This window comes from Natrix helvetica (genome assembly GCF_964273705.1).
Source record: "Natrix helvetica genome assembly, chromosome: 5".
Lineage (NCBI taxonomy): Eukaryota > Metazoa > Chordata > Lepidosauria > Squamata > Natricidae > Natrix > Natrix helvetica.
Genome location: NC_138551.1, coordinates 35,684,968 through 35,710,667, shown reverse-complemented (window position 1 = coordinate 35,710,667; position 25,700 = coordinate 35,684,968). Strand labels below are relative to the sequence as shown.

Sequence of the window (25,700 nt, the reverse complement as noted above, 5' to 3'; positions counted from 1 at the left end):
GCATGGTTTTCTGTGATGAGCCGAAGGACAGAAAGAGGGAGGAGTGAGCTCCCTCCCATATTTGGGCATACCAGGGGTTGTAACACAAACACACACACATACACATATATGGTTGAATAAATAAATAAATAAAGCAGTATTGTGGGTCCCTTTCAGTGACGTGCAGTCAGTGGAGGCAGGGGAGGCGGATCCTCACCACTCTCATCATGAAAATAAAAAAGAATTACTCCAGGAAGCCGTGAAAGTGGCTGGGAGAGGCGCGCGGCTTGGTTTAGCCTCCCTGGACATCTCAGCAGCAGCCCCAAGTGTGCCGATCTCGCCATTTTTTACATCAGGCGAGCCCAGGATCCTTGCAAGGGGAATGGGACGTGTGCAGGAGGCTCCTCAGCTCCAGCCTCAATCAGCGCAGCCGCGGTCCCCTTCATCTTGCCTCAGGAAGGAGGGGAATGGGACCACGTGTGCAGGGGAAGGGGATCGCGGCTCTGCTAATCTGAGGCTGTGCGCTGAGGAGCCTCCTGCACACGTGGTCCCATTCCCCTTGCAAGGATCCCGGGCTCGCCCGATGCAAAAAATGCCTAGGTACCATGTTTCCCCGAAAATACAACCTGTCCCGCACTCACTGACCTAGCGTTATCCTGAAAGCGCCAAGTTACAGGAGCCGGGGGTGGGGGGAGCGCTCACGTTGCTTGCCGCCTTCGGTATACCGCTAGGTTGGGGAGTGCCTGCTGCCGCCGCCCGCTGCCGCCCCGCGCCGCTCCGCGCATAACTTCCAAAACTTTCAGCATCGGCCGCTCTAGGAGTGCTCTCTATGGTGGGCCGGTTGCTGGAAGACTCTGTCCGGAAAACTCTCTGTCCGGCAGCCGGCCCACCATAGAGAGCACTCCTAGAGCGGCCGATGCTGGAAGTTTTGGAGTTTGGATGTTATGCGCGGAGCGGAGCGGGGCAGCGGTGGTGGGGCGGGGTGGGGCGGGGCGGGGCGGGGCGGGGCGGGGCGGGGTGGGGCGGCAGCGGGCGGCGCCGGCGCGGGGTGGCAGCGGGCAGCGGCAGCAGGCACTCCCCAACCTAGCGGTATACCGAAGGCGGCAAGCAACGTGAGCGCTCCCTCCACCCCCGGCTCCTGTAACTTGGCGCTTTCAGGATAACACTAGGTCAGTGAGCACGGGACAGGTTGTATTTTCGGGGAAACACGGTACCTAGGCATTTTTTACATCGGGCGAGCCCGGGATCCTTGCAAGGGGAATGGGACCACGTGTGCAGGAGGCTCCTCAGCGCACAGCCTCAGATTAGCAGAGCCGCGATCCCCTTCCCCTGCACACATGTTCCCATTCCCCTCCTTCCTGAGGCAAGATGAAGGGAACCGCGGCTGTGCTGATTGAGGCTGGAGCTGAAGAAACTTCTCCGTTTGGGCTGCGCCCCTGCGATCGGAGCAACCACGTGGTTTGATGACGTCACCAGCCTCACCAGTCATAAACGTCACTGCACGTCACTGGTCCCTTTTATGGAACAGATAGAACATGTAAGAGTTTCTATACATTTATAGCTATTCAATACCCCTATATTTCAATGACCTAAAAGAAAGAAATACCCAATCCATAAATACATGATGAACTGTAGATGTAGAAATGAGCAGAAACAACCAAACAAAAATAAATTTAGATATTATATTTCTATGCAAAAGCTTAGATATTAAAACAAGAGAATCATGAGAGAACAAGAATAAGGCAATTCAGTATCAACATAAAGGCACAATAAAGTTGATAAAGCAAAAGTTACCTATAAATTAAGTGATTTTTCGGGGCTGGCATAATAAATCAAATAAAATTATACCTTAGAGTTGAAGTTTTTTTTCTAAGTTAACATTTCACAATTTAGAATATATTATTTTTTCTTACATTTGTTCCACTATGTGTCATTTTTGTTATTCTAGAGACTTTCTGAAAAATAATTTGGCTTGGCTTTAGCGAGTGGAAGTCTTTGCATTATTTAGAAAAGCAATATTTGCAGTGTTATACTTCATACTGTAAATTCCTGGGTTTTTTAAAATTCCTAATTTAACATAAACACAACATAGGAGAGATGCATATTTGTGATTAAAAGTTATGGTTGGGCTGAACATGTTTCGCTTCTTTTATTATCAGCTTTTTCTATGCTTTAAGTTCTATATACATACTCATTGATATTCAAGGAATTTGTGGGTTCTGTGTGAAGACTTGTCTGTGCAGTGTTAAAATATATGACATACAGTTAGCAACTTAAGAATAATGTTTTGCTTAGAAACTAATTACTAATACTTGCAGTGAAGATATCCTGGTGATTCCTGATGAGGAAGTTGTACTTAACAGTGTTGAAAAGCAGATCAAAATAAACTTTCTGAATTTCTCACCTCTGTTCAATGTGTGATTATTGTTCAGTTATGCAGGATGGAATATTTGTGTGTTCTGCACCTCATATTAAGATATCAATTTCTCATTTCTAAGTAAGAATATAGTTTGGCCAGTAGTTAGTGTTCTCTTAAAGATGTAAGCAAGTGAGAGTATTCATCCAATGCTAGCGGTAACTCTTGCAAAATAGTTGTGTAATAAAATCCATATACATATATATGAAAAAGAAAAGCACTTTTATATAAAACAAAAACAAAAACAAAATTCCAATCTGAAACATTTTCAGGTCTTAGTACTTGTAGGTTCAAGTCAACTTCATTTCATTTCCATTTAACTATAACTGAATTAAGCATAGTACTATTAATAAAATTACTTTCTGGATGTAATAATTCTTTTTAAGAAAGTTTGACTGGGTGTTGTATAATGTTTTATTGCTTTTGCCCAACACTGTTTCCAGCATGCCAATAAATATTATTTTTTTCTCGATATATCAAAGTTTAGTCTTGTTTATATTGTTCAAACTTTATAAAATAGCTTAGATTTAATTTGGTCCCATTAAATAATGTGGCTCAAATATTTGTGCAGATTGAGATTAATATGCTAACCGAAACCATAGGCATTTACATTTTCTGATTCACAATTTTCCACAAAGCCTATATTTTTGCCTTCTCTCACATTTAAAAATATATAATAATAATTGGATGCAATCCATCTGATTTGCATCCAATGTTGGAGAGATGTATGCAGCTGTAAGGCCGCTTATGTGGGCACAACACCTGCTATATTTGTTTTTATTATACAATGAAGGAATTGATCTAAATAGGTCTAAAAAGAGTGTTGTATCTATGTATGAAATTAACTTCTCAAAATCTTTCTCATTATAGCTGACATCAAAAAATTTCCAGAAGTATTCGTAATTTATGTAACCTGGTGTTTTTCTTCAATTCTGCAAACTAGGATTGGGGGTATTTTGAGAGTCTGGTAATTAGGTATCAGCTTCTTGCACAAACTTTCTTTGTCTGGTATAGACAATGCAAAAACTATTTCTGATATTATTGTGTGGTAACTGGGTGAATGGTGGAGTAAGGGATTTCTTTGAAAACATTTTGCTTTTTATCCAAGAAGCTTCTCCAGTTCTAGCTGAAGAAGCTCCTTGGATGAGAAGCAAAATGTTTTCATGGAAAGAACAAAACAAAGTCTAGTTGTCTTTTGAACAGCATTTTTGGGTTAAACTCCAAATTCTTCAACATCATTTATTAAGGGTCTGCCTCATGGTTACACAATTTAAACCCATCAGATGGCAACAGAGAGAAAGGAAAACTCCTCTACCTCTTTACTGCCACCTGGTGGCCAGTTGGTTTACCACTTAATTGGTCATTTAGGAGAAATTATGTGGAGGTTCTCAAGAATTCCATATTAGAACATTACTTTCACCACACCAAAAGGGGGGGGGGGATGATGTGACAATTATATCTGTCACAAATTCAGGTATCTTGTAACCAGGAAATATGAAGTCTTCGTTACCATCCAATAGACTCTGAGATCTTGTGGGAGCAATTTAAAAAATAATTGGATAGAGTGCTCAGACTTTACAAGCACCATCCTGATATATGTCCTGTACAATGATTGGTAGTGGCTTTTCCCACTCTTTCCACCATTAGTGCACTTTCAAATTTAATTCAGAGAAAATGATAAATAACGATCCTTATTAGGTTCTTGTGGAATTGCTCAGCCCCACAGCATGGCCCAGTTGTGCATTATGGCTACACTGGGATTTCTGTCAACAATTTCATCCTGGTTTCAAATTGGGGAAAAAGCATGGCAAAGCAGCTGTGTGTGGATGAGCCCACAGGCAGGTAATATACAACTGATTACAAGGAGCTCGTGTCACTGGCTTAACAAAAGAATTCACATGCTGCTCGTTCTTACTCAGTAACAGCTGAATGGGTCTGCTTTCTTTGTACAAATAAATATTGATAGGATAATCTCCATAGAAGAAGACATTGATAGGGTAAGGAGAAATGGCAGCCAAAGCCTTAATCTGTAGCTACTCTTTTTCTAGCTCTGAATCTATTTTTAATCAGTCACTTGTTAATATAGCAAATACTTTTCAACTTAAGCAGGACACTACCACTGGTATTTGTTTAGCTAGGATATGGAGCAATTGCAAGTGCAATTGATTAAAAATAATAATATTAGCATCATCTGATGGCATCACATCAAACATAATTTTTAAAAATATTCTGGCTTTAGAATATTACTGGCCCCACTGTTTTTTCTGGTAATTGTCCTAAGGCCATGTTCTCATAAGTACTCAAAAATATATCCTAGCATCATGCTTGTTCTGGCTTCATCTTGTCCTTGATCCATGACTGAATCAGGCTTAAATCATTCTTACCTGTACTGGCATTAAAGTTGTCTTTCCATTGAAAAGCAGTATCAAACACATCACATTTCTTGTCCCCCCCCCCCATTATTTTGCAAAAAATGTAGTTTAATGGTGATGACTAGATGGAGAGACAATGGAGATTGAATAGGGCCCAAGAATTTCATACCATAGCATTTTGCTGATTTAAGAATGGGTGGATAACTCTGAAATTTATTGATGGGAAAAGCGTCCCTAAGAATGTGGATTGTCTCCATAAATCTTAATATTTTTAACCATTTATCTACCTGGATTGGCTGTAGCATATGTTTCTCTTCATGGCTTTCAGGGTTTATTTATGCTAACATAAATAGATTGGTTACAGCAGCATGCATGTACAAAATAAACAATAAAATTATTTTCTAATTCTATTACCCCTACCAGTGAAACAGAGAGTTAGCAAAATAAATTTCCCATTCAAATCTAGTTTGTAATGTATAGAGACCCTATTGGGATAAATCTGGACAGGCAGATGGAGGAGCTACCAGTAAAAAGCTTGTTCTGTTATACAAGTAAAACTCTACTCTCACAACTTTGAATATTGCCCTCAGTGACTTTAGACCGTATTAATTCTATTTACAAACCCAGGATTAAAGAAAAAAAATGAAATGGTCTTTTCAAATTCAGAGTTACTGAAAAAAATGGAAGAAATGTGGCTGAACTGTATTATATTTATTTATTTAACTAGGAAAGGCTCTTAGCAACTTGCCAAATTCTGTGCTGAGGAGGAAAAAAAATATGTGAATTAATACTCATGCCAAAATGTGGGAAATTCATTTTGGACATGAAGTTCATTTGTAAGTGTTTCTCTGTATCAAGGCATTTTATGTGCATCTATCTACAGTATCTGGGTCATTGGAGCCTTTCAACAGACTTTTGAGGAAGAGATGACTGCCATGTTTTCCAGTGGTAAAACATGCAATTACATAGTGTGATCTGAAAATTCTCTGATATACAGTAGATTATAAGCATAATCACCCCTCCTCCCTCTCCTACCCATTGATAAATTGAAATTCAGGAGAAGTTTAAAACAAGGCGTAGAGAACTAATGGAACATAGTGTGATAAATTATGACTGTGCTATTTGATGCCCTCCAGATGTTTTAGACCACACGTCTAATAATTCCTAGCCAAAGGGATGAGAAACAGAGATCATGTAGTTGGAGACATCATACTGACAACAACAAAGGTATATATCGTCAATACCATTTCCCACACTTGTAACATACGGCTATTAAAGCTGGACTACTGGACATGTTGAATGAAATAAAAATAAAGTTTTTGAATTGTGGTGCTGGAGAAAATTGAGCTTCCTTTGGACTATAAAGAGAAGAAATAATTTAACAATAGACAAAGAAAAAACAGAGGAATTACTGGAAGCATTAGCAATGAACCCAAAACTTGAATACATACAATTCCACGTAAGAATCCTTGAAAAAGGCGCTGTGAATTGGAAGAACCAAAAGCAATAAAAAAATAAACTGACAGAACCAAAGCTAATAAATATTATCACTAATGCCAGAAGCATGGATATCCTGTATGCTTAAAGAAACAATCACTGACAAAGTATTCCACTGAAGTTATGTTAATCTAGTCAACTAGAAGTTAGGAGCTGCCAAACTCTAGAATATTTTTTAAAAAAAATTAAATTTAATCTATGTTACCATCCCATAACATTTTAATTTTTTCTCTTTGATCCTTTGTCTTAATCCATACTTACTTTCTACTATGCAGAAGGAACTCAAGAATACCAATGAGGAAGAAAAATAACAACTCCCAAAATAACAAAAAATAACAGCTCCCAAAAGAAACCAGCATGGCTGCATAAAGAACTCTCTGACAAATTGAAAGACAAAAAAGTTAAGCATAAAAAGTGGAAAGAGGGGGACATAACTAAGGCAGAATGTCAGCAAATAGCCTGACCCTGTAAAGATGAAGTGAGGAAAGCTAAGGTTCACAATGAAGAAAGGCTTGCCACAAAAGTAAAAAATAACAAAAAAAGCTTCTTCCAACATGTTAAAAACAAGAAAAAGGTTAAGGAAACAATTTGGTCTGTTAAATCGAGTGAATGAAGGTACAGACTTCAGACTAACAAACAGCTCTTTATTAGCACAAGTCAACTATGTACAATCGTGCGAAGGTTTAGTCTGACAGCAGCCCTTTTATACGGAGCTGTCAGACCCTTCGACCAATCAGATTGAAACGCTGTTCCCGCCGGAAAAGAGGACCTTGGTGTAAACCATTACCAATGTTTCTGGTATCTAACACCCCTCCCCTCTTAGATGGGCTCAACCAACTTGTGACGTGGTCACGCAGGTAGGCAGGCTTTCTTGTGGCTCACCCAGACCTGCGCAGTTCAATTGGTGGGTGTTCTTCAGTCAGGTGGGATGGACCTGTTGTCGCCACAGCTTCACCTGGTGGAAGCTCCTGGAACTTCTCACAGGCCGCGGCTGGAGTTTCTGGAGCTGGTTTGCTCGGAACTCGCTGCGGGCCTGCAACAATTACAGATAAGTGCCCCAGTGCCTTCGGGACTGAGTTATCTGTGGAAGGAGTGAATTCATGCTCCTTTTGTGTAGGGCTTTGGCTAACTCTTGCAGGAGTTACCTCTGGTTGCCTAAGACTGGAGTTGGAGATGCGGCTATCGAGTTGGTCAATGTGCCGTCTCCAATTCTGACCATCCTAGAGCTCTAAAAGGTAAGAGCAAGGTCCGGTGATGCCTATTACTGTGGCAGGAATCCAAAGAGTTCCCCCAGTGTAATTGTGGGCATAAACGTGATCCCCTACGCTAAAGTTTCTTATTTTGCCAGTTGAATCTGGAGGCCTTAAGTGGGACCTTAGCCAGCGACCCATTAGAATCTTGGAAGGGCTTCTACCAGTGGTAGCACTTGATGTGGTGTGCTGTATGAGGAGGAATTGATCAACCCATGTTTGCCAATCTGCCAGGCCCATCCTGGATAGGGCTTCTTTTGCAGATCTCACCATTCTCTCTGCCTGACCATTGGAAGCCAGATGGAATGGAGTGACCAGGGCATGTCTGATTCTCTGTGCTGCTAAATAGGTCTCGAATTCCATGGCCGTAAATTGGGGCCCATTGCAAAAGACCAAAGCACCGGGCAGGCCGTGAGTGGAGAAAAGTCTCCGTAGTGCCTTGATGACCGCTTCTGCTGTGATAGAGGTCATGAGTACTACTTCTAGCCATTTTGAGTAGGCGTCCACAACTACCATAAATGTCTGGCCATGAACAGGGCCAGTAAAATCTATGTGCACCCTAGATCATGGGGCTTGAGGTCACTCCCACTCCTTAGCGGCTGCCTCTGGGGGAGCTGGTCTGGACTCCTGGCATGGTGTGCAGGTAGCCACCCATTCTTCTATCTCCCTGTCCATGTTAGGCCATCACACGTAACTCCTGGCCAAAGATTTTATCCTGACAATTCCAGGATGCCCTACATGCAAGGCCTCTAATACTGCAATGTGCAGTTTGGGTGGAACAACGACCTGGTCCCCCCACAGTAAACAACCATTTATTAATGACAGTTCATCATGTTTGCAGTAAAACATTTTAAATTCAGAACCCACAGGCCCTTGGGCCATTCCTTCCACATCCAGTTCAAAACCTGTCAGAATGTAGAGTCTTTTGCTGAGTGGCGGGCGATATCACAAGACGAGACAGGACCCGCCTCAAGGCAGTCAATGAGGAGCACTGGCATCTCAGGGGTGGGGTCTGCAAGCAGTTCAGGCAGTGGGCATCGACTCAAGGCATCAGCATGCCCCAAAGTAGAACCAGGTCAATGGATGAGGCGATAACTGTAGGCTGTGAGGAAAATTGTCCATCTGGTCATTCGTGGCGACAAAGAAGCAGAGGTAGGCCGGTCCCCAGCCAGCAATTCCAGCAATGGTTTGTGGTCCATGATAAGTTCAAAGTCATGGCCGTAGATGTACTGGTGGAACCATTTCCTGCTGGCAACTGCAGCCAGAGCCTCACGGTCCAGTTGGCTGTAGTTCCGCTCGGCAGCAGACAATGTTAAAAATGGCAGGATCTGGCTATATTGGACCAAAAATGTGTCCGCTGACAGCAGTTTCTTCACCGTGGCAAATGCGGCTGCTTCAGCTCTGCCCCAGGACCACTTGGTGTGTTTGCTGAGAAGCTGATGCAAAGGCTCAGCAACTATGGCTTTCTGCTTGATAAAAACACTGTAGAAGTTAAGGAGCCCGAGGAACGCCTACAGTTCGGTCTGATTGCGAGGTGTAGGGGCATCCTGGATTGCTTTAATTTTTTGGTGGTCGGGTGAATCCCAGAGCCGTCGATGAGGTACCCTAGGAATTCAACCCTTGGCAAGTTAATTTGGCATTTTTCTTTTTTGAGGCAGAGGCCTTTGTCTCTGATTCTGGCCAGAACAGTTCCCAATCTTTTAAATAACTGCACCTTATTTGCAGCCGATACCAATATGTAGTCAAAATAGGGGACAATAGGGGACCTGGAATCCCCTGCAAAAGCCATTCCATGACACTTTGGAACAGTCCAGGGGCGATACTAACTACAAATTGAAGGCGGGTACATTTGAATGCATCCCTGTGCGTCACAATAGTTTGGGCCTCCGCCATGGCACCATCTACAGGTAACTGTTGGTATGCCTGCACCATATCTAATTTTGCAAAAACTTTTCCGGGGCCTAATGAATGTAGTAAATGCTATACAATGGGTACAGGATAAACACTTTGCTGCAAAGCTTTGTTTATCATGCACTTGTAATCTGCACAGATGCGGACAGACCGGTCAGGCTTGACAGGTGTCACTGTACAGGTCTCTCAACATGCATGATCTACCGACTCTAGGATTCCCTGGCTAATCAATTTGTCTAGTTCCAAATCAATTTTAGGGCGGAGACCGAAAGGTACTCTCCTGGGTTTTAGCCTGATGGGGGCTACATTTGGGGTCCAAGTTAAAAGATATTGGAGTCCCCTCATACTTACCTAGACCAGTGCTGAAGACATCCTCGAACTCCTTAAGGAATTTCTCAGTGCTTTTGTCTCGTATGGCATTGATTCCTGTCACTTCTAGGACCAGGGCTTCGAACCAGTCAAACCCCGGGAGGCTCTGAAGGTCTCCGTTGACTACCGTCACTGGCAGCTGGCCACATAAGGTCTTGAACCTCACCAGGAAGGTCCCCTGGCCCATGATGGGGACTTGGTTCCTCTTGTAGTCACGGAGGCAGACGTCTGGAACCCACAGCTGATGTTTTTTAAGGCTAGGGATATCCTGTTTGAGCGCTGTCCAAGATATTATGGTCAAGGATGACCCCGTGTCAATCTCCATATTGCATGGAGAGTTCTCAATGAGGACTGTGACTTTCAGCTTTTTTGGCCGCTTTCTGCGGACTTGGCCTATGGAGGTGTGGTAGGTGACTCTGGTGTTGCCTTCTGTTTGCCATGATGGCAGCTGCCATGTCCCTTGGTTGGGCCTCTGCTGGCGGTTAGGTGTGCTTCTGGGTTTCCAGATTGTAGTGGGGTGATCACTTCTGCAAATCTTGGCGATGTGCCCCTTGCGTTCGCAGCATTGACAGATAGCATCACGGAAACGGCAATGTGTTCTGAGGTGGTTTCCTCTGCAGCCAGTGCAAGGGGGGAAACACAGTTCAAATTTCTGTGCTTGCTTGGTGCAATCATTGCACATGCGGCAGCTGTCATCTTCGCTCTCCGAGCCTTAAGGCTCTGTGGCCTCGCGATGCACGCCTGCGCTCTTCCGCGTGGTCTTTGGACTATTTTGGCGCTGCAGGGTTTCCATTGATTTAATTGAAGACTCAGTAACCCTGGCTTCGTCTAGGGCAATTTGGAGAGTAAGATTAGTCTTTGCTAATAACCTCCTCTGCAGGCTAATGTCCCTAACACCGCATATGATGCGGTCAAGTAGTAGTTCATCAAGATCTCTAAACTTGCAGTACGCTGCAGTCTTTCTGAGTGCCGCAATGTATTTGTCGATGGATTCCCCTTCTTTTTGGTTACGGATGTTGAATTCGTGCCTCCGGATGTATTTAGATGGTCTGGGAATGTAGTGTGCCCTCAGTGTCTTTTGCAGAACTGACCAAGTGATTGATAGGAGTGATTTTGGCTCAGACAAATCCTTCGTGGTCTCGAACACCTCTGGTCTGCAGTAGCTCAGGAACATATTCTTTTTCCGGCCTTTAGAAAGGCCCATGAGGTCATTGGCTTCGAGGAAGCAATTGAACCTCATCATGTAGGATTCCCAGTGTTCAGTGGCAGGGTTGTATGGAGTCGGTGGGGCGTGCGTTGTCATCTTGGTTCCTGAGCACATTCATTTGAATTTGCTGCTCAAAGATGGCTGCTTGATGCCGCGCCGTGCTCCGAGCTGGATTGACTTGCTGGATCATCATGCTCTTTTTGTCTTCCAATACCACCCTCATCGCCAGTGTTAAATCAAGTGAATGAAGGCATACTCAGGCTTCAGAGTAACAAACAGCTCTTTATTAGCACAAGTCAACTATGTACAATCCAGCGAAGGTTCAATCTGACAGCAGCCCTTTTATAGGGAGCTGTCAGACCCTTCGACCAATCAAATTGAATCTCCGTTCCTGCCTGAACAGAGGACCTTCGTATAAACCATTACCAATGTTTCTGGTATCTAACATGGTCCATTGCTGGGAGAAAGTGGCAAGAAGGTGACAAGCAACAGGGAGAAAGCAGAACTATTTAATTCATTTTTTGCATCTGTCTTTACACAAAGGGATAAAACAGTCCATCCTATCAAAAACAGCACCACAAAAATCAGATTAGGAACACAAATTGAAATAGGGAAGAAAATGGTAAGTGAGCACCTGTCTACCCTAGACGAGTTCAAATCACCAGGACTGGATGGATTACACCCAGGGTTCTGAAGGAACTGGCAAATGAGATCTCAGAACCACTGAACTATATCTTTCAGAGATATCGGAGAACCAGGGAATTGTCAGAGGACTGGAAAAGAGCTGATGTGGTTCCCATCTTCAAAAAAGGGAAAAAATAGATCCAGGAAACTTTAGACCTATCAGCCTGACTTCAATACCAGGAAAGATTTTGGAAAAGATAATCAAGCAATGAATTAGTGAACACCTAGAAATAAACAAAATAATTGCCAAAAGCCAACATGGGTTTGTCAAAAATAGATCATGCCAGACTAATCTTATTGCATTCTTTGACAAAGTGACAAAGTTAGTGGACCAGAGGAATGTCGTCGGTATAGTTTACTTGGACTTCAGTATTTGATAAGGCATTTGATAAGGTAGAGCATAACCTACTACTAGATAAAGTAGAAGAATGTGGGTTGGACAGCATCACTACCAGATGAATTTGTAACTGGCTGACCAACCACACTCAACCTATAGTCCTCAATGGAACTGCAGCTACATGGAGGGAAGTATGCAGTGGAGTACCCCAAGGCTCTGTTTTAGGCCCAGTACTCTTCAACATCTTCATCAATGATTTGGATGAGGGAATAAATGGGGAACTCATCAAATTTTCAGATGATACCAAGCTGGCAGGAATAGCCAACACTCCAGAAGACAGGCTTAAGATACAGAAGGATCTTGACAAACTTGAACATTGGGCACTATCTAATAAAATGAAATTCAATGGTGAAAAGAGTAAGATTCTACATTTAGGCAACAAAAATGAAATGCACAGGTACAGTATAGGTGATACCTTACTCAGTAGTAGTAACTGTGAGAGGGATATTGGAGTCCTAGTGGACAACCATTTAAATATGAGCCAGCAGTGTGTAGCAGCTGCCAAAAAAGCCAACACAGTTCTAAGCTACATAAACAGAGGGATAGGATCAAGATCACGTGAAGTGTTAATACCACTTTATAATACCTTGGTAAGGCCACACTTGGAATACTGCATTCAGTTTTGGTCGCCACAATGTAGAAAAGATGTGGAGACTCTAGAAAGAGTGCAGAGAAGAGCAACAAAGATGATTAGGGGACTGGAGACTAAAACATATGAAGAACGGTTGCAGGAACTGGGTATGTCTAGTTTAATAGAAAGAAGGACTAGGGGAGACATGATAGCAGTCTTCCAATATCTCAGGGGTTGCCACAAAGAAGAGGGAGTCAAACTATTCTCCAAGGCACCTGAGGAACAAGAAGCAATGGGTGGAAACTAATCAAGGAGAGAAGCAACTTAGAATTGAGGAGAAATTTCCTGACAGTTAGAACAATTAATCAGTGAAACAGCTTGCTCCAGAAGTTGTGAATGCCACAACACTTGAAGTCTTTAAGAAGATGTTCGATAGCCGTTTGTCTGGAAAGGTATAGGATTTCCTTCCTGGGCAGGGGGTTGGACTAGAAGACCTCCAAGGTCCTTCCAACTCTGCAATTTTATTATTGAATGTCATCTTTGGAAGGAAGTATCAGTCTTGATTTTTGTTACATCACAAGCCCTACTGTAATGCACACACACTTATATTCTTGGCTTCAGAGCTATGTGAAGCAACAGTGAGTGACTAGACTACTGATATGTTGGAGAAGAAGCAACATCAATAAAGCAATGAAGCAGTTTTACTTACACCATTAAATATAGAAGGGTACTTGCAGAAACATCTGCAGGAGAGGGTTTTTTTTTAAAAAAAAAAGTCAAGATGATATGCAGGATGGGATGGGGTTTCAGTAATGAAGCCATGGCCACAATTCTGATTGCCACTTCCCCTACTGCCCTTAGTAAAACGTCCTGATTTGCAGAGACTCACCATGTACTGTAGATTCAAAGGGATATTAGCAGTGCTTCTGATTAGCTCCAGAATTTTGTCCCAAGATCAACAAAGTAGATATGGAGTTAGGAAGGCACAATATTTTATAATTACTCCTAAGCAGTCTTTATTTTATTTATTATTTTATTTATTAAATTTATTAGACGATCATTTTACTGCAGGATAACTCTCAATAATGATAATGGTTTTGCACTCTAAACTGTTTTTCTGCAGATCTCCAGGACCTAAAAATGTAGATACTTTCTTGGGCAGGTTCCAAAAATGCACTTGTTTTGTCAACCTTATTTTTGTGGTTTCTAGGCCTTTCTAAGATTTTAGCACTGAAATTTGGCAGAAATTATATGCATGTATGTGGAAGGATGTATGTCCATGCCCAGAGTTACCCTGTGATAAGATGGGCAGTCAATAAATTTGATAAATAAATAAATGTTAAACTAATCTTAAAAAGAAGAAACTGAGTATTGTAAAAAAATTCCTTACATTTTTTTTTTTCTGATTTTCATTTTCTAATTTCTAATCTAATTCTGGTTTTCTAATTTCCAAGGAATGTTGCCAAAAGGGTTAATAAATCAGTTCACTATAAACAAAATGCTGATTTAATACAAAATATCAGTCAGTTTAGAATAGACACTGGCCACGCCCATGCCCGATTTAGTGAAGGGGACAAAAGTCACGATATGTCATGTGATGATGCTGTGACAATACGAGTCTAGATCTCTGGTCTAGATCTCTCAGTTTAGTAGGAAAGCAACTGCATCTACTCCTTTGTGTCTCTGTGAAACAAATAGCAAAGCTTACCTGACTTTCAATCCTGGATGTTATCATGAGAAACCCTTATACATTTTTCTTCTAGCTCACTATAACCCCCATGTTGATGATTATATAATTAGCAATTTACTTTCATAGAATTCAAAGATCAGCTAGAGTTCATATTCTACATATATGAGTCTCCCTCCCTCCCTCCCTCCCTCTCTCCTTCCCTCCCTCTCTCTCTCTCTCTCTCTCTCTCTCTCTCTCTCTCTCTCTCTCTCTCACACACACACACACACACACACACACACACACCTACCTACCTACCTCACAGGCAGAATTATTGTTTTTAACAATTTTAGGAATTATTTTCTCTCTCCATGAGAACAAACATGGTAGTTCTTCCTTCCTATCTATTTACTAATACTTTAAGGATACATTACTTATCTTAAAACAAATACTACTTAGGACAATGTAAAAAAAAAGGAATGCCAATATTGTATTAAATAAATGCAATAAATCTAAACAACTCTAAAGGCAGCATTTAATTAAGAGAAAGCTGAAGCCAGTTTCATATAACCTAAACATATCAGAGGAAGGATATGTCCTATCAACACATAAGATTGAACAGCCAACCTAGAATGTTTGGTGAAGTACTAAAAGAAGCCCTGTTGGGAGCTGCTTTTCATGTGTCATGCCCCAGTCAGAGTCTGAATCTGCAGGGGAAGATGAGCTGGAACAAGAACTGACACAGATGGAGAGGCCGGCTCCGTTGGCTTTGGAGGTAACTGGGGAAGAGCAGAGTTAGTCCAGGCAAGGCTTTTCTGAATTAGTAAGGCCTGCAGATAGGGAGAGCTCAGGAGAAGAGCAAGGACTACCTCCTCCTGATCCGAGAGCAAGGAGGGAATAGAGAAGGCGAGATCAATGCAGATTGAATCAGTAGGGGGAGGAGAGTGCCCCTCCCCCTTTCAGAAGCCACACCTGGGGACTGAGATGTAAGGAGGTGCCAGTGGAAGGGGCATTTGTCAGGAACAAGCACTGAATTTGTGGCATCTTGCCAAAGCCTGGAGATTGCTGTACTATGTCTTGTAGGACTTGCCAGTTTGCCTGCTTCGCTGAACTTCTTGCTCTGGTTACTGTTTAGCTAACCCGGCTTATTGGACTCCTAGCCCTGATTAATATTTTATTAACCTGGCTTATTAGACTGCTGGCCCTGGTTGCTGTTTGGTTAACCTGACTTACTGGACTACTTGCAGCCAGAGGCTTCTGAAGGTGCATGTGAGAGCTTTGCTCCAGGACTTGCAGTGAATGTGGGAATGTTTGGGGGCACAGTTGGAGCAATAAAGGGGAGCTAGACCTGTTCTCTGGTTGTGTTGCTTTCGTGCTGTGCCCCAAGTCATCATATCAGGCATGATTAAGATGCTTCCCCATCTGGGCATCAAAACTCCGAAATTGCTGTTAGATGGCAGTAGAAGGCAAGGAAAACAGTAACTCTTGCCTTTCATGATTATTACTAGTATTTTATTGGGCTTTTAAGAAAAACAAAGAATTAAGGTGTTCTGGTTTAGAGTAGCTGTTTAATTGCCCCTTGTTCTATGTACTTATTCCTGAGTTGAACTGCACAGCAGATTATCTCTGTAGTAGTTCCAAAAGCTGGTAAATAGCTGAGGCAGAATAGAAAATGGCAAACCTGTTATTTTTCTTTTAATTGTCCTTTCCCCTTATACACTATAATCATGAAAAGAAATAGCAGAATGCAATTTCATATTTCCACTCACCCAATAAGTGCGACCCTGATTTCTGATAACAGATAAGTATAGTATCTACATTAAACTACAGAAGCCACATTTTTCTTTGAAAACTCTGCTGTTCCTTTGAACTCCAAAATATCTCCTTTGAAAAATGCCTTATAGTTAAATTTACTTACAGCTAGCTCAGCTGGAGCAACCCAAAGCTCTTTTCAACCCTGAACCCCTGGATGCTTAAAGAGAGTTTGTATGTTTGCTAGGATAAAAAAAAATGTTGCACTTATTTTTCTGGTTCTTTGGGTTGCCCTGTTTAATCACATAGTAGCAGTTCTGAGTTCAAGAAAATTGTATCCCCCAGAGAAACTTCCAAACACCTGGGCTCAGTAGTTTCTTTTCTAATTCCTATCCAAACTTCCTTCAACTCATTCTGCTAACTCTCTCACCAGCAGGGCATCTCAGAAGTATTTTCTCCACTCAAGTCATGTCTTGTTATGAACAAACTTAACTGACTTTCTTGATCTCAGTATCAAAGTCTGAATAATCTTATTGTCTAAAAATAATCATAGGGATATGCAATTGACATCCAGATGAAATACATAAATAAGAACAAAAGCTATTGAACTCAATAGAAATGAGTGCCCCACTTAGATTTTTTTTGGGGGGGGGGGGAATATAGCCTATCCCTGTCATGCACAGCCAAGCAGCTCTTTAAAGGTCAGGACATTTTAAACCCCAAACACAAACACACAATTCAACAACCTTGTTGTCTTGTCCATTTCTTCTCTTCATTTTTGAGTCAATTTATCTTGCATCTTTCTGATAGCATCAACCTAAATCTAAGTGTGCTACTCATTGGTTATTCCACTGCTGATCCACTCCTCACCCATGGATCACACACTGTTGTGCTCCTCACTTCCTTGGCTTAAGTTAACTCTCCAGATAGCATTGGGTTCATTTCCTTCATGGACAGAATTTTCTCAAGGTGCAAGCAGACTTGCCGGCAGGACATAATGCTGGGGAAAGCCTTGTAAAGTCTCCCGTTATCTCTTACTCGTGAGTCACCTTCCTGGCACTCCAACAGGAATGCTTTGTCTCTCATTTCCCTTTTGTAATTTTAAATTAATTAGGGTTAGAATGGTTAGGCCCCCTGTCAGATTTGTCTGAGGGTGTCATGGTTGTTATCCAGACTTGGAATTAGCTCTTGTTCTTTCCTTTTCATTCCATTTTTTAATAAACATTATATTGTATTTGCTATTCTGTTTGGTCTTATTGTATACTGTTAGGAATGTAAGCTAACGGTTGGGTCAGCAATATATAAGCCATGAGAGTAGTACTGTTTCTTTAAGTACTGCTATAATGGGATTGGTTGCTGTTACCTCAAGCAGCCATAAGATGGAGCCAGAATGACTGTTAGCTTTCTGTTTGTTAGATGCTGATCGGTAGATACTGCTTGTAGATGTATCGTGAGTTACTGTGAGTTTTGCTACTGTTAGCGACTTTGTGTGCTGAACTGATTATATGATACTGGACTGTGTTCGATGGATCACTCCTTAACTGAGAACATTGATAACTGACTGACTGAACCATGTGTAAATTGAACTCTGAATACCTCTATTTTCCACATAAGTAAAATACTATTACTTTTACTATTCGGTGTCCCTGTATGCTGGTTTGTGCGTGTTCTTCCACACCACTCTCATTATGCTTCTCTGCACATTCGCTCTCCTAAAGGGGAGCTTACCTAATACTGGTTATGGGCCCAGCATGCTTCTCTGCACATACTCACTCTCTTAATGGGGAGCTTACCTAACATATACCTCTTAGAGCAGGGATGTCAAGCTCATGTCATCATGGCAGCATCACATGACATATTGGGATTTTTTTTCCCCTTCACTAACCCGGGTGTGGGCATGGCCAGCATGTGATGCATCCATGAGTTTGACAACCCTATCCTAGAGTTTGGAGATGGATGATGCCTAAATTTTAAAAGTTACATTAATTAAATTAAATTGTCTGACTCCTTTATTCCTCTATCTCACCTTAAAACTTTGACTTCTTTTTATTTCCTCAAGTGATGTCCATATTTGCTTAATGATTACCATTAAAAAGATTGTAAAATCAGGTGTGATCACATGGTGACTGCTTAGTGACTGGCATGAGTTACAACCATAATTCTGGGCTTGATTGTGGTCAACCATTGAGGATATTGGTAGTTTTATAACAGCCAATTTATTTCTGTGCTTCTTATGGCACACCTCCATATGTACCAGTTTCATTCATTTCAGCAGGGTGGCTTCCGGCAGTCACAACTGCTGGTTCGCTCATAGCTGGTTCACTCATGGCTGCACTATACGCTGCAGGTTTTAACTTTAACTTTTAACTTTTATTTAATTTATAGACCGCGCCCTCTCCCAGAAGGGACTCGGGGCGGTGTACAGTCATGTTAAAAACACAATAAATATACATAAATATAAATATAGAGATAGGTAAAGATGTGGCTGGAGGAGGTAACATATAATTTACTGTACAATAATAGTTAAAGTTCAAATTTAAAATTTAAAAAATTTAAAAAATGCATTAAAAACTACCCCTAAAAAACTATCCCAGAATAAAATGTTTGCCAGGAGATATAAAATGGGACTATAAATGGGCCAGGCCAGCTAATTGGAACAGGTGGGTCTTGAGTTTCTGTCGGAAGGAGCGGAGGTCGGTAGTGGTTCTGATATCGGGGGGGGGGAGGTCATTCCAGAGGGTTGGGCCCATCACAGAGAAGGCTCTACTCCTGGGCGCCGCCCGTTGGCATTGCTTAGTGGACAGCACCCGGAGGAGTCCCTCCCTGTGGGAGCGAATTGGTCGCAGGGATGTATGAGGTAGGATGCGATCCCGCTCATGCACAATGCAAAAAAAAATGTTATGCACAGAAGCAAAAAACAAGATGGTGGTGCCTAGGTGCAACCAGGAGAACCGGATTGGGGGGGGGGGCTTGGCAGATCTGGGTCACTGCCTGTTCCAGTGATCCAGGTTGCCAAACCGATAGGAACCCACCACTGGTGCTACTGCAACTTGTGGAATATAACACCTTTTTCCTTTGCATGAAATTTTCTGAATAAATTTGGACCCAAATTATACATTAACTTTTAAACATAGGTATGTGGGGCTCATATTCCCCATGTCTCTAACCCTTCTATACACATAGAACAATGTACGTAGTAAAACCATTTTTGTAAAAAAAGGAAAGATGTAGAAAATTCTATCTGGATTAAAGATGACAAGAGCAAAGTTTGAATGCTACCATTCTTTAAGCTAGAATCCCAGTTCCAGTCTGGATGGGATTGTATTTCATAATGTGAAACACAATTTTTTTCAGGAGTATCTGGAAAAACTATTTTTTGTGTTCTTATAAGCTCCTGCTTGGGTCACTTGGTGTTCTGTCAGTCTATTTTTCAATTGCCTCCAATTTTTCCAAGCATCAGGAGTTTTTAATTTTATTGCAAAATGCAATATTGAAGCTTTAGTTTCATTATTGGAGTTTGCAGACAGCCGTCTGGCTGTACTTTATTTAATAATGAATTATACAAAATGTACAATTAAAAAAACATATTGCAAGAAAGTAATATGAACTCAGTATTGTTTTTGTATAGTTGGGAGAAAGGAGCATTTATTTCAGATATATGGTCTATTCATGAATGTAGATATATATACTTAAGAAAGTTGGTGTTTTGCAAAATTGGTATTTTGCAAACATGTTAGTGCAGGGGTGACTATTGACTTATTTATGTTTATTCTTCACTCCACAGATTCTTGCTGAAATTTGGCAGGAATCATCTTGGATAGGTATTTATATCTAAAAGAAAACCATGGAGAGTGTGACTTATCATTAAACATGGCTATTGACTAGGGTGGGTTATTCATGGGAATTTTTGTGCTAGCATGGAAAGAATATTGCCCTTTACTGAAATGTCAAAGTATTAACACAACATTGCATGTTTTTTTCAGTCAAAGAGATTGCCATCTCTCTGTTTCATTGTTTCACTGTTTCATTGCCAATAGGACACTAAATATCCTACAAAGAGACACATACAGAAAATCTCATATACACAGTTGAACCATCCATGCTAAGTTTTCAGAAATGTGCAGAAACGTTGCTTACTAATATCATTAACATTTCATAATTTGTTACCATGATTGCTGTGTGCAGAATTGCTGTAGTTCTTTGTTTGTTTGTTTGTTTGTTTGTTTGTTTCATTTATATACTGCAACCTACACAGTTTAAACATGCAACAATGTATGAAGAGCATACTATAGTGATGAAAATCAAATATTAAAGCAAGAATAAAAAATAATGCAGAAATAGCAAATAGAGAGTAACTCCTCAATTTTCCAATGCCTTTCAGAACAATTCCAATTTATCTGTTTCAGAATACTACTCATAAGATTGCTCTTGGGTTGGGGTGCAACTGAGAAACATTACCTGATGGATTCTTCATTCTTTATTTCAAAAAAATGGAGAACTGAAGATTTTGTTAGGGAGACTATTCTTGGGGCAAAGGATCATAGGAGCTCCAGTTTGGTTTGGCTTTGAGATATAAAGATCTGTATCACCAACAAACTGATAATATTGCTGTGTCCTGTTTCAACAGGAGCATAGAAATTCACAGGTTTTGGGGTTGTTGTTTTTTTACAGATATTCACAGCCCCTGTGAATATCTTATTGGGATACCTCAACTAATTTAGGAGCATGTTACTGAACCTCCCATGTTTACCAGCCTTAGCCCTCAAATCAGATCCTTGCCCCAGGCACATCTCTGTGAGAATCAACTCAAGGAATACTGAATTTTGGAATCAAAGCACGATACATATTTCTTCAAGAAGAATTATGCCAAGACAAGCCAAACAAATTTTGATATCTCAACTAATATAATCCCCAAGTGAAAAAGGAAGGGGTCCTTGAGAAAATAGGAATCAGAAGTCAAGTTCATCCCAGAAGATTATGTACCTTCTTTCTCTCCCTTTTTACCGTATCTGTCTTTTTAAAGCTCCTTTTTAGGGCAATGCCCCAATTTCCCTTCTCATTAGCATGTGACTACATTTTTCCAAATAAGAGATGCTCCCTTGTCCCTCTTTCTGCTTTCCCTCTGTTCTTCCTAATATTACTATTCCTATAGAGCTTAAATAACAGTAAAAGGCTATCACAGGTCTTTTAAAATAAATTAAAAGTGTGTTTTTTAATGTTGTACGCCCCCCTGAGTCCTTTGGGAGAAGGGCGGCATATAAATCCAATAAAACAAACAAACAAACAAACAAATTATAAAATATTTATATCCCAGTCTCCCTAGAAGAAAAAGGGGCATTTTTCTTTTCTTTTTTCTTTTGTTTAATTAAAGGTCTTCATATTTTCATTCACAAAAGGAATATGAGTCTAATAACATGACATGAAGGAAGAATGTTTATTTTATTCAGTGATCTTTTATATTAAGCATGGTGATACAATCAGCTAACCTTTATGCTACTGACAGTATTGCATTTTCTGTGCGTGGCATAAAATGACATTGTACACCAGGTGAGGAAATGCCAGGTGCTACCACAGTGCATTTCAAACCATTCTATCTTCAACATGCTATAAAGCATTTAAGATAATGCTTAAATGGCAAGCTGAGGGGAGCTAAAGAAAGGAAGGACCTTTTCAAAGAATGGAGAGGTACAGATTTGGATAAACCTGAAGGTCATTTCATACAACCTTTCTTAGAAGGAGGCATGTGACATGTAAAGAAAGCTTACTTATTAAGCCATGCTGTTTATTGCGTAGTATAGAAAACTCCATGAACTGGAAATGTGTTTCAGACAGCAGTCAAGTTTCCTTACTTTTTTCTTTCTTTCTTTCTTTCTTTCTTTCTTTCTTTCTTTCTTTCTTTCTTTCTTTCTTTCTTTCTTTCTTTCTATTTCTTTTTTATTTAAAACATTTATGTAGTCATTTATCTTATATCAAATTCTGCATCAAGATTGCTCTAATTTCCATTTTATGAAATCCAAACCTGTGGGAGTTGAATGAAGACTAATTGCCCACTTATCTGATTTGTTTGGGCATAAATTAAGTCTTGGCTGAGTCCAGTAGTTGAATATCACCATAGTTTAGACTCACATAAGAAAGTCATCTGTTTTTTCCATATATTTTGCATAGGAGAAAAGGTGATGTTCTAATGTCTATGGAGATTCTCCGTTATCCAGGTCATGGCTGTTTCAAAGGTGCTTTTTCAAAAGGCAACTGGACTATGTTTTTTCCCTTGAGGAAGAAGGTGTTTTGCTTCTTATTCAAGAAGTTTCATCAGTTCTAACTCTCATCAAACAGCTTCTTGGATGAGAAGTGAAACATCTTTTTCCTCAGGAAAAAGCATAGTCTCATGGTAACAAAAGACCAATGCCTGCTACAAAATCTTGATTCTCATTTAGCCTTTCCATTTACTTTCAAATTTATGCTGATTTTGCCCAAATTCGTCCCATGTGTCTAACGTAAAAACAATGGCCTGCCCGGTTAATCTCTATTTCTGCCATAAAGCTGACCCTGATTGAACAATTCCTTTGGTTAACTGCATGTGGATATAGTAAAATGTATTTAGATACTAATTTAGCCCATCAACATAGGTTATGAGTGGAAAAGATTTGGAAATATTTGAAAAATACATGTACAATTAGGTCATTCTACGGATAAAATTGCATTCACTTCCCTAAAAGTAGGCTATTTAGGGCCATGTTCATGATGTTCCCTGTGCCTTATTGAGAAAAAAAAATGGGAAAATTCAAATAGCAAGACAACAACATCACTTTTGTTAGGTTTTTATGTTCTCCAGTTTTAACATGAACTTTAAATCATTACCAGGGGAGGGGGAGTAGGGTGCCACGGGTGGAGGGGGGGGGGGAATTGGCATGAGCCAGACTTGATCTTAAGTGCATGTATTCTTTCCATTGCTTGTTCAGTGTAGAACAGAATGCTGGATTAGATACCATGGATGATCCCATATGATTATTCTTATGTTCATAAAGTATGAACAGGCAATATCATTTTTGACTAAACATTTCAGCAATCAGTGAACTTGGTGAGTTATTTCCATCATGTTTCATGAAATATATATTTCTGCACACAAGTTAGTTCTGGAGAACTTACATAAAGAATCAGTCATGAAAACAGAATAGGCATTTTCCAACAAGTATTTTGAAAATTCACAATGTTTTTTATTAATTTTCTGATTAATGTGTATTGTCTTTGCCTTATAGTATCCACCAAGCCAAGGCCTCACAGTGATGAATACACAAAGAAGGTTCCTCCCCCAAAGCCAAAGCGGAATCCAAACACTCAACTAAGTGCATCTTTTGACGAAACTTATATCAAAAAGCATGGCTCCATAAAGTCTGTGCTAAGTAGAGATGCTTCTTTGACTCAAGTCAGCAGTCCTGCTCTGGATACAGAGGAAGAAGAGCCAGTTTATATTGAAATGGTTGGAAATATATTAAGAGACTTCAAAAAAGATGAGGAAGATCAAAATGAGGCAGTATATGAAGAAATGAAATATCCTATCTTTGAGGATGGAGGCCAAGATTCAAAGTGTCCATGTGAGTTTGACCATCACAGCTGTTCCTCTCAGTGTGCTACTCCCACAGTGCCTGACCTTGATTTCACCAAGTCCTCAGTGCCATCCACTCCCAAAGGTCTGATTTGTGACATCCCACCACCATTTCCAAATTTGCTTTCTCATAGACCACCACTCTTGGTATTCCCACCTGCACCAGTGCAATGTTCCCCAAATTCTGATGAATCTCCTTTAACACCATTGGAAGTCACAAAGCTTCCCGTACTGGAAAATGTGTGTTATATTAAACAGCAAACTGGAGCTTCTCCATCCTCACTGCCACCTCATACTCCAAGTCATCAAAAACTAGAGAAAGACCAGACAGCTTCTCATGTAACTAGCACTCCAGGACACTCCTCTTCACCTCCTCATCCTTCTACCCTATACAGAACACAGTCTCCCCATGGCTATTCCAAAAGCCACTCAGCCTCTCCCTCTCCCGTGAGTATGGGTCGGTCACTTACTCCTTTAAGTCTCAAAAGACCTCCTCCTTATGATTCTGTACATTCAGGAAGTCTCTCAAGAAGTTCTCCATCAGTGCCTCATTCTACTGCCAGAAACATATTGCATGAAGGAGGGAAAATGATAAATGCCTCTGTCAATACCTACGGGTCATCATCACAGAGTACTTCACGTTCTAGAACACCAACTAGTCCTCTGGAGGAATTAACCAGCCTTTTTACCTCAGGACGAAGCCTACTGAGGAAATCTTCCAGTGGAAGAAAATCTAAAGAGCCTGCAGAAAGTAAGTGTTACTTATTATTATTTTCAAATAATTGTTTTTCTATGAAATATACAACAGCGAAACTTGTATCTTACATGCATATTGATACCCCTTTCTAACATGAACTGAATTTCTAATAATCCAAAAATGAAGGTTGGACATAGATTGTGATATAAATTAAAACTTACAGAAATTCAGCAATTTGTTCGCCCTTAATGCAGATATTTCCCTACTGAATTCCAGTAGCAATGAAATAATTTGGCGCATGTTAAAATGAAAAAAAAATCATGTTTTTGATATATTATCAAATGGTGAGTATTTTTTTTAAAAAACCATGCTTTTCAAGAATTTTCTCTAAATTCATAAACATGATTTCTGAACATTGATATAATATATTATTTACAAACAATTGCAGGTCAGTTTCAACTACAAAACACATAACCTATGGTACAAATTATGGCCACCATCAATGGGAATTCCATAAATACATGTCCACACATGTAATCCAAGTACAAGAAGGAGCTGGAAAAGAATGAGTAACAAATAAAATATTCAAAACATTAAAAATGTTTCTAAGCCAAGTTTGTTTTTTTAAAACATAGATGTTTAAAACACACACACACACAATTTGCCTAATACTGGCAGGGCTTTTGAAAGCAAAGGGTGGGTGGAAATTATCTATGCAAGTGATCTTGATCAAAACCTGGCTTCTGTGGATTTACACTGTCATGCACAGCAAATCAGAGAAAGCAGCAGGGCCCTACACATCTAATCAATCATGAAGCTTAACTTACTGTATAAGCAGAGGTTTTTTTTTTGAAGGATTGCCAGACCTGTTTTGAAATATTAAGCAGGTACTGAGTTACCATCAGTAAACTGTCATCTTTCCTTGTTTTCTTCTTGTGGTTTTAGATATAAATTTAAACCCCGACTTTAATGAAACCATGAAAAGAGACAATTGCATCTTAGGATGCTTTTTAGCAAATAAATAAGTAAATAAATTTAAGGACTGGCTTCCTTAAATGGCTTGGGGCTTAATTGCTTCTTTAGATTTGGAGGTCCTCAAAATCAGATTAGATTGGGGTGGGGGGAAGAGTTAATTTGAAAGAAAGCAGGAATACACAAAGAACACAGCAAGCATAAAAAGGACCCCAGTCTTTCATATTATATTGTTTCTGATTATCTTCTCCATGTCAGAGAGAGTTCTGGTACAGATTGTTGGAAAAATGAATAAAGTGCAGATAGGAATTGAATACTAAGTCTTTAATAGAATTACAAAGTAAGTATGTCTGA

At 40.4% G+C, this 25,700-nt stretch overlaps 1 protein-coding gene across 1 annotated transcript in view; it reads left to right on the top strand.

Moving 5' to 3' along the window:
• Positions 1 to 25,700, top strand: part of NYAP2 (neuronal tyrosine-phosphorylated phosphoinositide-3-kinase adaptor 2) — a gene marked incomplete at its 3' end in the record, with an annotated part of 158,684 nt that overhangs the window by 90,810 nt on the left and 42,174 nt on the right. The window contains exon 3 of the mRNA XM_081956377.1: positions 23,331 to 24,428. Within this exon, the coding sequence (XP_081812503.1) occupies positions 23,331 to 24,428 (1,098 nt within the window). The remainder of the gene's footprint in view (positions 1 to 23,330; positions 24,429 to 25,700) is intronic.